Source organism: Maniola hyperantus, chromosome 25, assembly GCF_902806685.2.
Source record: "Maniola hyperantus chromosome 25, iAphHyp1.2, whole genome shotgun sequence".
Classification (NCBI taxonomy): Eukaryota; Metazoa; Arthropoda; class Insecta; order Lepidoptera; family Nymphalidae; genus Maniola; species Maniola hyperantus.
Window position 1 is genome coordinate 5,511,701 of NC_048560.1, and position 16,626 is coordinate 5,528,326.

At 36.5% G+C, this 16,626-nt stretch overlaps 1 protein-coding gene across 3 annotated transcripts; it reads left to right on the forward strand.

Moving 5' to 3' along the window:
- The first annotated feature begins 3,404 nt into the window (after positions 1-3,404).
- Positions 3,405-10,544, forward strand: LOC117993804 (zinc finger protein 141-like). 3 transcript variants are annotated; one of them, XM_069507289.1, is made up of 9 exons: positions 3,405-3,540; positions 3,659-3,856; positions 4,675-5,481; positions 5,787-5,999; positions 6,946-7,073; positions 7,694-7,844; positions 8,650-8,787; positions 9,334-9,495; positions 10,386-10,544. In XM_069507289.1, the coding sequence occupies exons 2-9, from the start codon at positions 3,671-3,673 to the stop codon at positions 10,419-10,421; spliced, it is 1,821 nt and encodes a 606-aa protein (XP_069363390.1). In that variant the 5' UTR covers positions 3,405-3,540; positions 3,659-3,670; the 3' UTR covers positions 10,422-10,544. The 3 variants fall into 3 exon arrangements, with proteins under 3 accessions (XP_069363390.1, XP_069363391.1, XP_069363389.1); XM_069507290.1 differs by having other exon boundaries at positions 3,421-3,540; positions 3,649-3,856; XM_069507288.1 differs by lacking the exon at positions 3,405-3,540 and having other exon boundaries at positions 3,564-3,856.
- The last annotated feature ends 6,082 nt before the right edge of the window (positions 10,545-16,626 follow it).

Here is a 16,626-nt window from a genome sequence, read left to right on the forward strand (position 1 = left end):
TATTTTTGACAGCTAGGTACCTACTTTTTTAAATATCTTTTTTTATCGGCGGCCCGCAGCACAGATAAATAAAAAATATAAGGCTTGGCGTACATTTACTACAATCACTGATATAGTTAGTATAGAGAGTAATAGAAATGGGTTACATTGTTATAGTAGTCGGGGTTTTTATATCCATACTAATATTATAAATGCGAAAGTGTGTCTGTCTGTCTGTCTGCTAGCTTTTCACGGCTCAACCGTTCAACCGATTTTGACGAAATTTGGTACAGAGGTAGCTTGCAACCCGGGGAAGGATATAGGCTACTTTTTATCCCGGAAAATTTAGGAGTTCCCACAGGATTTTAAAAAACCTAAACCCACGCGTACGAAGTCGCGGGCATCAGGTAGTTGCTTATAAAACTGAAAATATTATAAAATATGTACCTAGTTTACAATGTCACCTGTGACTAGTGTAAGTAATGATCATTTCATTTCAAATCATTTCATTTCATTTCATTTTAAATGATGCAGTCTAATCGAAAAGGGATATCTTGGTAGGATAATTAAAAAATATATATGACCTTATTTACACGCACAACAGGCGGAAATGTTTAAGTGCGGAAACCAGCCCAGAGCGAAGATGACCTTATGTACTTACTTATTTAAAACTAGCTTATTCCCGCAACTTCATTCGCGAATTTCAAACTCCTATTGAATTTTCAAAAAGCCTCTCTTAGCGGATGCCTACGTCATAATAGCTATATGCATGCAGCCCGATCCGTTCAGTAGTTGTCCGGCTGTGCATTGACAAATCAGTCAGTCCTTTTGTATATATATAGATGATATAAATAAATAAATAATAAATAAATATGAAAACATACAATATGACTGTGTATAAATTAAATGGTTTTGCATTGAACACTTTACACACACACGCACACACGGTTAATACGCGCATTGTTTTAGTCTTCCAATAAAACTTGTAAGTGTATACTTGGCTTAACATCTTTAAACTCAAATCTGTCAAAATGATAAAACAGCAGGCCGATTGCGAATCGACTGCATCTATCATTTAATGACAGCATCAATGTCAAAATATGGTTTTCCTATCACGGTTCGGTGAGACAGTCCACAAAGGATAGATGTGGACAAAAAAATGTTTTGACAGTTCATTTACACTATCGATAAAATTTATTGTATGAAAAATGCTATTGCGGACGCGTTTTGAAGTTTGATGTCATATAAGAACCTCGACAAATCTTACGTCAAATGAGGTTTTCATTGAAACAACTCGAGAGGTGTTTTTATGAGTGACATAAGCTATCCGCAAATCGTTTTACTACTCATATTAATTAAAATAAAGTTATGAAAGGGATTAAAAAAGGCTATAGTAATTCTTCTGCTAGATAAGAAATCAATTATTAATTTTAGAAGCTAGTATAATAGTATAAAAGCATTTTTAGATTAATATAAGTCTCATAAGTACTTTTAAAAGAATATGTGATGACTCTTTCATTAGTAGGTTTGATGCACAGAGTACATTAAATATAGAGGTATACTAACACTGAGAAATGAGAATCACAGAGTACTTTTTACACGCACCTATAACTTCTTGGAGAACAGTTATGTGCATTTTAAGTAAATAATTAAATATCATTGCTTTAACGGTGATGGAAAACATCGTGTGGAAACCTAAGGCATGCGCCTGAGAGTTCTCCAAAATGTTATCAAAGGTGTGTGAAGTCTACCAATCCGCATTTGGCCAGCATGGTAGACTATGGCCAAAACTCTTCTCACACTCAAGAGAACCGTACTCTATAGTGAGCCAGCGACAGGCTGAACATATAATAGTATACCTTTGACTCCTTTGAGAACAATATGGAGAACTCTCAGGCATGCAGATTTCCTCATGATGTTTCCTTCACCGCTAAATCAAGTTAAGTATAATTAATTGTTTAAAACGCACATAACTCTTAGAGATGAGTACCTAGAATTGAACCCCCAACCTTCAATTATTCAGAGGTGGACATCCTAACCACTAGGCTCTTCGGGGGACTTCTAAAATTATTCCCCAAAGTAATGTCCAAAAGTCAAATCATTTTCTGATTTAATTGATTTAGCTTTGGAAATTACTTTGGAATTTAAATTATTTAGGCAAATAAAACAACAGTTTGATGATTTTTTATGTTTTCTTTTATTAAAGTAGATTAGATTCTGACATTTTAATTATATCACCATCTGCTTCTTATAAATCTAATCTGGCACCGTTCATTATTTTATTTGTCTCTGCACGGGGTCCAAGAGCTCGAGTTCACAACATATCCCAATCCATATCTTTGTCAGGATGAAGAAATGAATGCAGCACTGTATCACCTTTGCCTGAAAAAAAATTATGATAACTAAGTAAGTGACCACTGACTGTGTTGCTTAATCTATACCACTAGGCACTACCAGCTTCTGTTTAGGTATGACGCTGTCTGCGAAGACTTTAGAATCAGTGTATATGGTATCTTTGTTACTAATTTAGCTAATCCAAATTGTTTCTTTAAATATTTGTGGTACGAAGGAGTAAGAAACATCCAAACTTTCATATGAAGAGCAACGTTTTAGGCAGCTCTAGATACATAAGGAAACATACTCGAGAAAGCACTTGTAGTGTGGAGGTACTTACTATGAAGTCATAACCACCAGTAGCAATGGACTCAATTTGTACAATAGGTACTTTATGAAACGCTGTTAAAACTCCTCTAACTTTTCGGAGTTTAATACAATTGTAACAACTAAATATCACTTGCTTAGCTGTGAAGAAAAAGGAAGGTCGTGAGGAAACCCGCATGAGAGCCTTTACTTGTATTGAATGATAACGTTTGTTAACTTACGATGTCTAACTTCTACCACACCTCGTCACACAACAACTTCTCGAAGCAGCCACAGTCCGTCAATAAGGGTCCCAATACTTAGGCAAATCAGTGCCCAGGCATTTGCGTATAAGTTCAGTGAGAAAAACTAAGTCTCCGGAGTCCGAGGAGCAAGCAAAGTTGCAGAATTAATCAAAAAACAAACGGGTAAACTAAGGAAAAACAACAAAAAATTGTACTCTGTGGTCTGGGGTTCTAAATAGTTAGGTACCACAGACTAACTACTTATTTGTAATAAGTAACGTAGCCAAATTTAGGAGACTGTTATGTCCATGTAAATTGCTAGATTACCATGTGATTACCATAGATATTCGATTTAGTCGGGTTATAAATAGGTCCGTGCTACCAATACGTCATCAAAATGTCGATAATGACCAAATGCGATATAGTGCATTAGTCGTCCGCGATAGCAAATTTATCAACTGTAACGATCACGGTTCTTAAGGATATTTCTATTGCGATGTCACATGTCAGTTTACGGCAATCGGCCTGCTGTCAGAAAAGTCAATATGGCGTTCTATATTTCCTTTTTCTTTCAAAGTTGAACGTAGCGCAAAAAAATACAAATTGATACAAATACAAATTGTAAATTCATCTCTAGAAAACTGGAACGCGTCAGTAAGTTATTCGGAAATCGGAGGTAAATTGAAATTTCTAATTCATAATTTGAAAATTTATCTGAGAGCAGACTGCCTATATAAAAATTAAATAAATTTAAAAATGTATAACAAAATTTATTTCCAAAAAGCGATTTTTAGGTCGCTTCAAAAATGGCGAACTCGAATAAATTACAAGAACTCGTGAAACATATTGTGAACGGAACTTTTGAAGATAATATTTGCGGGATTTGCCTGCAGCCTTTGGAAGATCTTTACCAGTATAGTTGTACCAAGATTTGTACTGAGGATTCGTCATATTGTATAGCAGATGTTTTGGATCAAGTTTGTGATATAAAGGTCAGAGATAACTCATTTTTACTATCATCCCTACATGGTATACAGTCCCAGCTGAGTGATTGTTTGATACTATTAATCTCAAAAAGTACTGAACATATTTACCTTCCTACGGGTATGTTATGACTGTGTATAACAGTATATTATGTATTGTATGTGTCTGGTGTATTGGTTCCCTCCATTAAATTTTTTATTTTTTTTTTGCTAAATGCCAAAGTAATCATCAGGTTTTGAAAAAGTATTGTTAAGTTTTATTTATATTAAGAGACGAGACATCTCTGACATGAGTTTTTTTTTAATTTAAACTGCTACAAGTGGACACGAACACATTCCTTGACTGCAGTCTTATGAGACAGGTATGGTAGTTTCAATAAACCCAAAACCCTGATATTCTTTTTTTCCATCTTTTTTGTCTACTAATAGTAAACTTATAGTAACTTATTATTAAAGCTTATACTGAGAGTAAGTACAACAACATAATAAAATAAATACATAGGTCTCTTGTAGGGACTTCCAAATGTCAGGGTCTTAGGTGCCTATCCACCTAGTGGAGGGTCTGCCAAAGTTGTGATTTACAGTGTGAGGTCATCATTTTAACAAAGTTGGGACCCCCCAACATCTATTTAAGTGATCTACCCCCTGCCACTTCAGCTTTGCAACCCATTGAGCTATATCAGTTACTCCCGTTTTTCTACAGATCCCCATTCTTTATTGATCCCATTTCTTATTTGATCATGCAGAAAAATTCCACTCATAGCTCTTTCCATCGCCCATATTGGTTCATCAGAGTTAATTGGTATATTTGTTAATGTTCCTTACAGATGTCATCTACAGATGAATATAAAATATGTGCCACCTGTTTCATAGCAGCTACACATGCGTACAAATTCTACCTAACATCACGAAGAAGTCAACAAATCATACAATTTTATGTAAACGAAATTAACAATCAACTTAATTCAGCCACTTTAGATTTCACCTCTGACTCTCTATGCATAACTCTCCCTAAAGTATTACATAATGCAATAAATTATGATATTGATTTAAATAAATTTCCATTTAAAAGACTGCAAAAGAAAAGTAATATTAATAATTATAATTTCATTGAAAAAACAAGTAATGTAATAAAAATAGAAACCAAAGAAATTAATATGGGATTTGATGACTTAGTTATGATATTAAATGAAAATGGGGAACCACAGTTCTATAAGCCACAAGAAAATGGAACTTTAGCTCTTCTAGATAGTGGGAATGTCTGTATTAAAGATTATCTGAGTCAAATACCAGATTCCAATGTTAGCAAGACAAATGTGTTACCAGATTCCAATGTTAACAAGACAAATGTATTGCCAGATTCCAACGTTAACAAGACAAATGTACTACTAGATTCTGAGGTTAACAAGACAAGTGTATTACTGGATTCCAAAGTAAAGCTTAATCATTTGCTAAAGTCTAATGTTAATAAGTTGCCTGTGTTACGGAACTCTGAAGTTAAAAAGAAAAAATGTAGGAAAAGGAATCTGATGGAATACAGACAGTGCAGCCAATGCCCCGTGCGGTACAGGTTTGTGAGGAAACTAAAGGAGCACATGAAGGAGGCACATGGAATTGACCTTTTTGTTTGTCAGGTAGGTTTTTTATTCAATCTGCCATACTTCTACTAAAAAGCTGTTTCATCATCATCGTCACTAATTGACCTCCATCTCAAACTAATGGATGGATTGGGCAGAAATTTGGCATGCAGATAGAGTCGCGGCCATAAACTAGTATGGTAGGTATAATAATATTGTAAATTAATCACTTGAAAAGAGCAACCGCCGAGTTTCTTGCCGGTTCTTCTCGATAGGAACGGCAGGTTCCACCAGTAGAAACTTAAACTAGTTGACTTGTAAAAGTTTACTTGAATGAAAATAATATATTCTATTCTATTCAGGTATGCCAAGCACTAACAGAAGATGAGAGGGAATACACCAATCACCTAGGAACCCACAAAGGGTTACACACATGCTCTATATGCAATATGGTGTTTAAAAAACGAGACACCATCATATCCCATTTGAAATGGCACGAGGAGCTGCGGGCCCTGACTCAATCTGATGGTGCCCATGTTTGTGAAGTGTGCGGGCTGCTCTTTAAAGACGGAGAGGTTAGTTGTAATCTAAATATTATATGAAAGGGAAAGGTGACTGATTGACTGACTGATCTATCAACGCACAGCCCAAACTATTGGACGGATCAGGCTGAAATTTGACATGCAGATAGCTATTATGACGTAGGCATCCACTAAGAAAGGATTATTGAAAATTTAACCCCTAAGGGAGTGAAATAGGGGTTTGAAATTTGTGTAGTCCACGCGGACGAAGTTGCGAGCATAAGCTAGTCATAGATAATTTTATTATTCTTTTGTAAGAAAATCTGCGATCTACATAGCAAAACTAGGAATCGTACAAGTCCCGCAAATTGCTACTGCGCTGGAACCATATCTCATTAACATCGAAATGACGTCATTTTGACGTCAGCCGAAATAAAAATATACCGTCAGCTCGAAACTTTAGTCTAGGTGCTGACGTCACTAAAACGGCGGCCACGCGCATTAGCAATTTGCGGGACTTATAGTAGACTCGTAGCTCCTGCAGTCCACCTCAAAGTCCGAAAGTTATTTGTGGGAACTAGAGTAGAATATTTAATGTAATAAAGAGAGAGCCAGCGCGTGCCAGACCTTCGTTATTTTATAAAAGCTGAAAGTTTCTCTGCGTATTGTCCCAACAGTGGGAGGTTGTTTGGATCATGGTGGCTTTGGGAGATAACCGGTAATAAAGGTGTAAAAAAATCTTACGGCAAAGTATAAAGTCTATTTGTTATATATTTTCATCGGATTAGTATAAGAAACCACGTCATGGATTGCCAGACACCCTTAAACTTTTAAACTTTCAGGGTGTCTGGCAGGTGGTTGCCATGATACTAAGTGTCTGGGAATGCATAACGTGATTTCTAATACTATTGGGATTTGAACCGGCGATCTTTCGGTTTTCAGTACGCTCCTTTAACCATTGAGCTATCGAGGCTCTAAAATATTAGTATTTCTATTTTAGGATTTGAAGGAACACTATGAGAAGAGACACGTAAAGAAGTTCACATGTTACTACTGTGGACGGATGTATAAAGGCCAGCTGAGCTTTGATTTGCACATCAAGAAACATGAAATTAATAATGATATGAAGTAAGATATTTATGTCATCATCATCATCATCAAGTTTTTTTTTTTAAGAATATTAGCCATGTTAAATGACTAATATTCCCCTTTCCTCTCCAATTAAGCGTAAAGCTTGTGCTAGGAGTAGGTACGACAATAGTGCAACGGGTGGGGTTTGAACCGGCGACCTTTCGATTTTCAGTCCACTCCTTTACCAGTTGAGCTATTGAGGCTCTAATAAGTTATAAGCTTGTTGTGTTGAGTCGTTGTCCTGGAAAAACATGGTCACCCCAAGCAAGCGGCTGTGTGCGAACGGGACGGCTAGAGTCGAATGTGTGCGCTCCCGCTTGCGCGGTTCGAATCAGCTGGTGCATGCGGTCATTCAACTAGGTGTTCAAACTTGCAGGATTTTAAAGTATTTCTTGTTTAAATATAACACGTAGTAAAAATGATTGCAAACGATTCTGTTACTGATTCTGAACAAACTACTTTCAGGTTTTGTGTATACTAAAACTAACATTGTACCTATGTACATATATAGATTATGTTACAGAGAGACCTTTTTATATTAACTTCTCTCTATGGATAGAGAATTTATGTAGGTGAATTTCGCAATACAATGTTACTTAATGTCTGTTACTTTGCAGACAAAATCAAACCAAAATATCAAAGCCCGAACCGCCAAAGAAGAAAAAACGCAACTTTACTTGCGCCACATGTGGCCGAGACTTTGTGGACGAGCGAGCTCTGTTGTGGCACGAGAGACTACACACCAACGAGAGGCCCTATGCTTGTGATGTAAGTATCTGTTTCTTCTTCTCTATTTCTGCCCACTAGTACACAAAATGCAACTTTACTTGCGCCACATGTGGCTGAGACTTTGTGGACGAGTGGGCTTTGTTGTGGCACGAGACTACACACCAACGAGAGGCCCTATGCTTGTGATGTAAGAATCTGTTTCTTCTCCTCAGTTTCTTTCCACTAGTACAAAAAATGCAACTTATCTTGCGCCACATGTGACCGAGACTTTGTGGACGAGCGACCTTTGTTGTGGCACGAGAGACTACACTCTAACGAGAGGCCCTATGCTTGTGATGTAAGTATCTGTTTCTTCTCCTCAGTTTCTTTCCACTAGTACACAAAACGCAACTTTACTTGCGCCACATGTGGTCGAGACTTTGTGGACGAGCGAGCTTTGTTGTGGCACGAGAGACTACACACCAACGAGAGCCGCTATAACAACAAATCCATACTAATTTTATAAATGCGGTAGTGTGTCTGTGTGTCTGTCTGCTAGCTTTTCATGGCCCAACCGTTCAACCGATTTTGATGAAATTTGGTACAGAGTTAGCTTATATCCTGGGGAAGGACATAGGCTTATCACGGAAAATGAAAGAGTTCCCATGGGATTTTCAAAAAACTAAATCCACGCGGACGGAGTCGCGGGCATCATCTAGTAATGAATATTTCAAAATGACCGCCATGAAAATTTAAAAAAATATTTTGTATAAATATAAAAATTAGTACGGAACCCTTCGTGTGTGAGTCCGACTCGCATTTGACCGATTTTTATGAAGTCTCAATGGATGGCTTGTTTGGGTAGGTGTGCGGGCGCGGCTTCGTGTCGCTCAACAGGAGGAACCAGCACGCGGTGTGCGCACACACGGCGCCCGCGCGTCGCTGTCCGCTGTGTCCCGCACTATTCCATCTACGCTCTATGGTCAACACGCATATCAAAAAGGTAAGGTGTCCCCATATCGTAGAACGTACAGTACGCTGCCGAAAATAATGGACATCGGCTTTTAGAATGGCATTTCGGCTTTGTCTCTGTCACTCATACCTATATGACGTCTTATCGGTCTCAACGACAGGGACAACGTTCTGCTATCTCCATCTCCTTCTAAAGGTCGATGTACATCACTTTCGGTAGGTCGTACCTGACGTACTGTAGGTAGGTCAGGTTAGCTAGTTTAAAACTATATTTATTCTGTGGAAAACAATAAAATGAATGCTTTTTATTTAGTAGACGTCCAGCTAAAATTATTTAAAAAGGCTTTAGTACCAAAACCTTCATATTTAACTAGCTTTTGCTCGCGACTTCGTTCGCGTGGACTACACAAATTTCAAACCCCTATTTTACCCGCTTAGGGGTTGAATTTTCAAAAATCCTTAGCGGATGCCTACATCATAATTGCCAAATTTCAGCCCGATCCGTCTAGTAGTTTGAGCTGTGCGTTGATAGATCAGTCGGTCACCTTTTCTTTTTATATATTTAGATTTTTCACAGGTCCACCTAAAAGCTCACAAGCGTCCAAACCGAGTCAGCAAACATCTCAACGTGTTCTGGAAAACGGAACCCGTCCCCATACAAGAGCTGAGCGTCTCCATACAAAACGAAATTCTCGAGCTGCAAGCCGCGCAGACTGAAGCCAGACAGATTCCTACATGGGTAATTCTATATTTTACTCTTTTTTCAGGGTTCTTCTTCTTGTCTCAGTCGCATCCGATATCCGATAATCCTGAGACGCCTTATACTTGACGCGGACGGTACCGCTGGGGTTTTTTTTATGGGGTATGCTGATGGCGGTTAAAAAAATTGCCTGCGAGTCCCACATAACCCTTGCCCTTGCCCTAGTTGCAGTTACGCATACTGATGCGTAACTGCATTTTTACCAGCGGAAAAAAGGGTTCTTGTATGTGTGTGTGTGTGTCTTGCAAATGAAGACCCTGTATCACGTTTACCGTTACCGATCTATATTGTGATCGCCCCCACTTCACAGTTCTTGTCCAATTTTTTTTAGGCTTCCTTACCTTAAAAGAAAAAAACCGGCCAAGTGCGAGTCAGGCTCGCGCACTGGAGTTCCGTACTACAGTCGCATTTTTTTGACATTTTGTACGATAGACCAAAAATTATTAACTACTATATATATATATAACTATATGTATAAAAATCTGTTTTAGAATGTACAAGTTAAGCCCTAACATATGATACCCCACTTGCTATAGTGATCTTACTTTGAATTAAGTTGAAAATGCTGATTATTTGTTCATGAACATATTTTTTTTTTCATGATGAAACCACAAGTTCACGGTTTTCAGATTTTTTTCCTTTACTTCTGCTATAAGATATTCCTTCCTGCCAAATTTCATGATTCTACGTCGACAGGAGGATTCTAGTACCTACCCTATAGGATTTGACAGGAACGAAGGAAAGACAGACAACGATGTGATCCTATATAGGTTCCTTTTTTCCGTTGGAGGTACGGACCCTAAAAACGGATTCATTCAAACTATGTCAGTGTGAATCGGTCCTAATACTTACTATTTTCTCATTTTCAGAAAAGTTCTCTACATATTCCAAATGTTTACAAATGACATCCGGGAAAGAAGCCACGATTTAGGATAATAATATGTATATTTATTTGATGAAATACTGATATTGTAATTATTATATAAGTGTACATTATTTAAAATATATGTTTTACTTTTAAACGACAAAATTTTATGATTTCATAACCTTAGACCTCCTTATTTATTATCTGTTATCTTCCAACGCCACCATGATCCAAACAAACGTTCCTCCCAATACGCAGAGAAACTTTCAGCTTTTATTAAATGACGAAGGTCTGACACGCGCTGGCTCTTAGTCCATAACAGAGAGAGCGCTATACTAACTTCTTTCCGCGGATAGAGTATAACTAGGGTTTCACCTTTATGTAACGCAGTTTAAGTCTAAAAATTAATTTATTTTAAGATGAAGGTACAGCATAAAATGAAAACACCATTTTCCGTTTCGTATATATATTTTATTTCTTTTTTTATTCAGTAATTTTTTTCAGATAGGTACATTTTTTTCATATATATAATTAAAATGAATTGGCTAATTATATACAACTTATAAAATACCTATGTTATTAGCAAGAGCTACAATTGAGTCTTATATATCTAGGTGGAATAATTTTTTGTTAACATTAACTATTTACCGTGATTTCTTTTACCCTCTTTAAATAACCATTAACTATTTTAACAAAAATAAAGTGTCAAAAGGGCATGATCAGTGAGAATATGGGTGCTTGCCTAGGTATCAAAAATCAATGTGCAGAAAAAATTGTTTTATTCTTGGTAATGTTATATTTTTTCAAATAAAAAAGTTTTAGGGGTCGAAAGGCTCTGAAAATTGAGAAAAATAAAGAAAAGTTTCATGAAACAAATCTGCCTCTCGATACCAGATGGCGCTAGACATTACTTCCATTAATTCCATAGAACTATTGAAAAAAAGAAGGAAAGCTGAAGCAGTAAACACACTGTTTTTTAGATATTTTAAACCGTGAACTTTTCGAAATAATAAATTCATAGTAAATTAGGCCCTAATTTTTGAATCTTAATGTAAAAGCTGAAATCCTGCACATTTTTCCAAATCGGAAGGCAGTCACTGGTCATGTCCTTTAGCTTATTTAAAGTCTGATAAAATTAATTAATTAAGGTACAGCACGCGGCAGAAAATGATGTACATCGACCTTTAGGAGATAGCGGATTTGTAGAGCATTTTCTCTGTCGTTCAGACCGACAAAACGTCACATAGGTATGAGTGACAGAGACAACGCTCTACAAAGCCGAAATGTCAGTCTAAAGGCCGATGTAGATTATTTTCTGCCGCGTACGGTAAGGGTAAGATCTATAGAGCGCACTTAGACTTTACTCAGACTTAAGATTGAGTTAAAACGAGACAGATTTATGTGAGAGATATAGGTCTGTCGCGTTTTAACTGTGTCTTAAGTCTAAGCTAAGTCAGAGTGCGCTCTATAGATCTCACCCTAAGTATAGGCGGGACCTGAGGCGTACTATACCTATAATGTCATTCATGTGGCGTGAAGGGGTTATTATTCATCCAAGGCGTGAAGTTATTGGAGAAAAATGTGTCTGTATACTCTAGTTTTCCGTAGCTGACTTAAAACATTAACAAATCACAGGAACTTTGTTATATAATCCCATACGAATGACAAAGACAAAACTTCGCCAAATGAATTTTGAGTAGTACAGAAAACGAACAATGTTTTCTTTAGAGAAACTGTTTTAAAAAAACCGGCCAAGTGCGAGTCAGGCTCGCGCAATGAGGGTTTCGTACTACAGTCGTCATTTTCCGAGATTTTGCACGATAATTCAAAAACTATAATGCATAAAAATAAATAAAAATCTGTTTTAGAATGTACAGGTGAAGACCTTTCATATGATACCCCACTTGATATAGTCACTCACTTCGAAAGTTGAAAATACTTATTATTAGTTCATGACCACAATTAATTTTTTTTTGTGTGTTCTAACCCTAAATTCACGGTTTTTAGATTTTTTCCCCAAATGTCAGCTATAATATCCTACCTACCTGCCAAATTTCATGATTCTAGGTCAACGGGAAGTACCTTGTAGGTTTCTTGACAGACAGACAGACAACAAAGTGATCTATAAGGGTTCCGTTTTTCCTTTTGAGGTACGGAACCCTAAAAACATTCGAAATTCAATTCGACAACATACTTTCGTTTGTGATTGGTTGGTGACTGAAAATGGTTATGGAGTTTTTTCTCTTATTCATTTGTATGGGATTACGTAACAGAGAGAACCCTATACTAACTTCTCTCCATGAATTGATTAAAGTGTAGTGTAAGTCAATTGATATACTTACCAAATCGTTCAGAACTCAGAATTATCCGTCCAAATATTTATAAGCCGGCCGAAATATCTGAGAACCTGGCTTAGTGACGTCATGCAGCGCGCTCGCGTTGGCACCGGTAATGGATAGACGAAAACGGGGAAGCGCGAGGGGGAGCGCATTCCAGCGAGGTGCGTAGATGTTTCCGCCACGTTATAATGCTGATCACACTTACCCCACGGCCCGCACACGCCGAATAAATCGGGCGTACGCTGATGACGTCATCTGCACAACCGATGCGGTCGTCACGTACTTATGACGTCATTTGCATTTTCAGTACAGAAACATGCGCTGCGTTCGGCGCGTGCGGCGTTCCCTGTAATGTGCGATCAGCTTTATATTGATAGAACTATTTTTTCCCGAATTTTTGGGACAAATTGATAGAACTAAAAGTATGTTGATTTTTTAATCCTTTTTTAATGTTCTGCACAAAAAGAGTCAGTCTCTTTTTATACGCATGCGCAAACGCGAAGAAGTGTTATGTGCTCATCAGTCTCTGATTCTATTTGAGTGAAATTGCACTTGTCCGTCCGTTTGTCACTCAGTCTTTTAACTTCTGAATTTCTGAACGTAATTACTTCAAATTTAAATAAGTATAATAAGTAAACTGATGGCCTTCAGCCGAATATTGCATAAAAAAACATAAAAAGCTTTATCCATCTAGCTATCATACGAAATGGGGGGTTTTAAAGTGGAGATTGAACTCAACGCTATATGTCAAAAACGGCTACATATTAGAAACTGAAACTTGTCTATAATTTCAGTTATATCCTGTACTTGAACAACAAATTCTAAACGAAATTATTTCATTTTTAATGGGCATCAGTATTTTTAACATAACTTCAGAATAATGTTAATAGATGGCTTATTTCATTTTTAATGGGCATCAGTATTTTTAACATAACTTCAGAATAATGTTAATAGATGGCGCTGTTAACATCAATGTGAAAACTATCTTATGGGACACCGCGAGGTCTTAGTTTGGGTCGAACTACTAGTATTTATGTTAGTGCCTAAACGCGTTCCTTTCCTAGGAAACTTAGCTACTTACTGATGTTCTAAATAGATCGTCCCTAAGTCCCTAACTTTTGGTATCTTACCCCAATAGTTATAAAAGGGTGATTTGAAGAGTATAGTATCACTACGTTCACTTTGTTCCGTAGAAATTATTAAACAAATCACTAGATAAATAAATGAGGTTTCTTGGTTTCATTAACTGTATGACGTCACAACAAATGCAACATGGCGGTTATGTTAGCTAAAGTTTGGTTATTTTTGTTTATAAGTCGGAAAGGCTTAAAAGAAATCACGGTACAGATTTTTATGAAACAGATTTATTCGCAATATCCCAACGTATCGCCAGTTTGAGACTACAACGTCTCGTTTCAAAACTTGATTTTCGTGAAAAAGGATTTGAAATTAGTTTCTATTGAGTTTAGAAGGATGGTGTGTTCTATGGGATTAACTGTCCATAGATTAAGAAACAATATGAATTGAATGTAAGTTTTATCTAAATCCTACTAATCCATACCAATATTATAAATGCGAGTGTGTTTGTTTGTTGGTTTGTCCTTCAATCACGTCGCAACGGTGCAACGGATTGACGTGATTTTTTGCACGGGTATAGATAAAAACCTGGAGAGTGACATACAAGTGAGATTTAGTATCAAAACCGGGTGAAGTTATACAAACAACAATTGACATTTTACGTAGTGTTGCAGGTTTCCAAATACGCTAAAAAATCGATATCGGCGTTGTTAGCGAGACTATAAACATATTTTTAAGGGTTCCGTACCCGAAAGGGAACCTACGGGACCCTATTACTCAGCCTCCGCTGTTCGTTCTTACCTCCGTCTGTCTGTCAGCGGGAACCGTAATAGATAGTTTTGCTCTATCAATCAAATCAAAATGGCCGCCATTAAATTTAAAAAGTGTTATTTCTTGAACAATGGTTACGGAACCCTTCGAGTGAGAGTCCGACTCGCACTTGGCCGATTTTTATTTTTTTACTTTTTAATTACTCATTAAATGAGTGTTCTGAAGTTTCTATAATATTATCCAAACGCATGTCAATTTAAATCTAAGGTATCTTAATTATAGTTTAAGAATCTCAAATGATATTTGAATACCTACAATTTGATTTGATTGAGATGAAAACTAGAAAAAATTACAGTTATTATTTATTTAATAATCGTCTATGTAGAAAAATCTTCTGAAATATAAGTTTATATAATTTTTTTTTCCATGAAAATATTACAAACATTTGTTCTACTCTATTTGAAAAGTTGGAATCGTTTCTTCGCGAACGCCAAAAGATTTACTTCTACTTATTGTTATTTGTTACAGACTAAAGAAAAAAATAGACAGAAAAATGTGTCCATAAAACTGAAGCCGGAGCGTCAAGTATAATTTTTCAACTTTACAAACATGACACTGGATTAGCGTACTTTAGAGTACTTTATTTTACATATCAGATTTCGACGTTTACGGGCCAAGCACACATAAATTGTAATCTTCGTAATTATACTTTGCCTCAAATCAACAACATACATACTTTCATTGGCGATTTTGTGATGAATGCTTCATCTTTTTATCATTCATTTATTTATCAGTTTTCACTAAAAACAGACAATATTTATTAATATTTATTATAAATTAACAGACAGAATTCAAATAATAATTAACAAATAAAAAACAAATATTGCTGCTTAACTCCAGTGATTCGAAAACTCAAACTGAAGCTTTAGAGTTACCCTCAATTAGTTTTGTTGATTTAACTTAGTTTTCTGTCTATCGTTTCTTACTAGTCTGTGTTGTTTGTTTGGTACCAACTCACTTGAGTGCGGCAACCCCGCTCCACCTGTACAGAAACAATAATATCCACAAACATAACCGACCTACAGAATAAATTAATTTTAAATCGTTTTTAGGGTTCCGTACCTCAAAAGGAAAACGGAACCCTTATATGATCACTTTGTTGTCTGTCTGTCAAGAAACCTACAGGGTACTTCCCGTTGACCTAGAATTATGAACTTTCGCGGGTAGGTAGGTCTTATATCAGACATTAGGGGAAAAATCTGAAAACCGTGAATTTGTGGTCACATCATAAAAAATAAATTAAAAAGTCTTTTGAACAATTAATTAGTATTTTCAACTTATAAAGTAAGATTACTATACCAAATGGGGTATCATATTAAGGGTTTTACTTGTGCATTCTAAAACAGAGTCTTATTTATTTTTAGACACAATAGTTTTTGATTTATCGTGCAAAATGACGAAAAAATACGACTGTAATACGGAACCCTCGGTGCGCGAGTCTGACTCGCACTTGGCCGGTTTTTTTACTAGTCTTCTTTATGTAATACTAGAGGATGCCCACGACTTTCGTCCGCGTGGATTTAGGTTTTTAAAAATCCCGTGGGAACTCTTTGATATTCCGGGATAAAAAGTAGCCTATGTCCTTCCCCGGGCTGTAAGCTACCTCTGTACCAAATTTCATCAAAATTGGTTATACCGTTGGCCCGTGAAAGCTAACAGACAGACAGACACACTTTCGCAATTATAATATTAGTATGGATATGGATAATATGAAAGGAAAAGCTGACTGACTGATCTATCAATGCACAGCTCAAACTACTGGACGGATCGGGCTAAAAATTTGCATGCAGATAGCATTATGACGTAGACATTATTAAGGGGGTAAAATAGGGTTTGAAAGTGTAGTCCTGCCTACCTAAACCTAAAGGGACACCAGCTAGTAGAAAATAGAATATTAATTTACATTAAGTATCAAAACATATCCACGACAATGAATGCGAGTATTTTCTACCTAAACATTTTTTTATATACATTTTTTTTTAAAGAATATTAGCCATG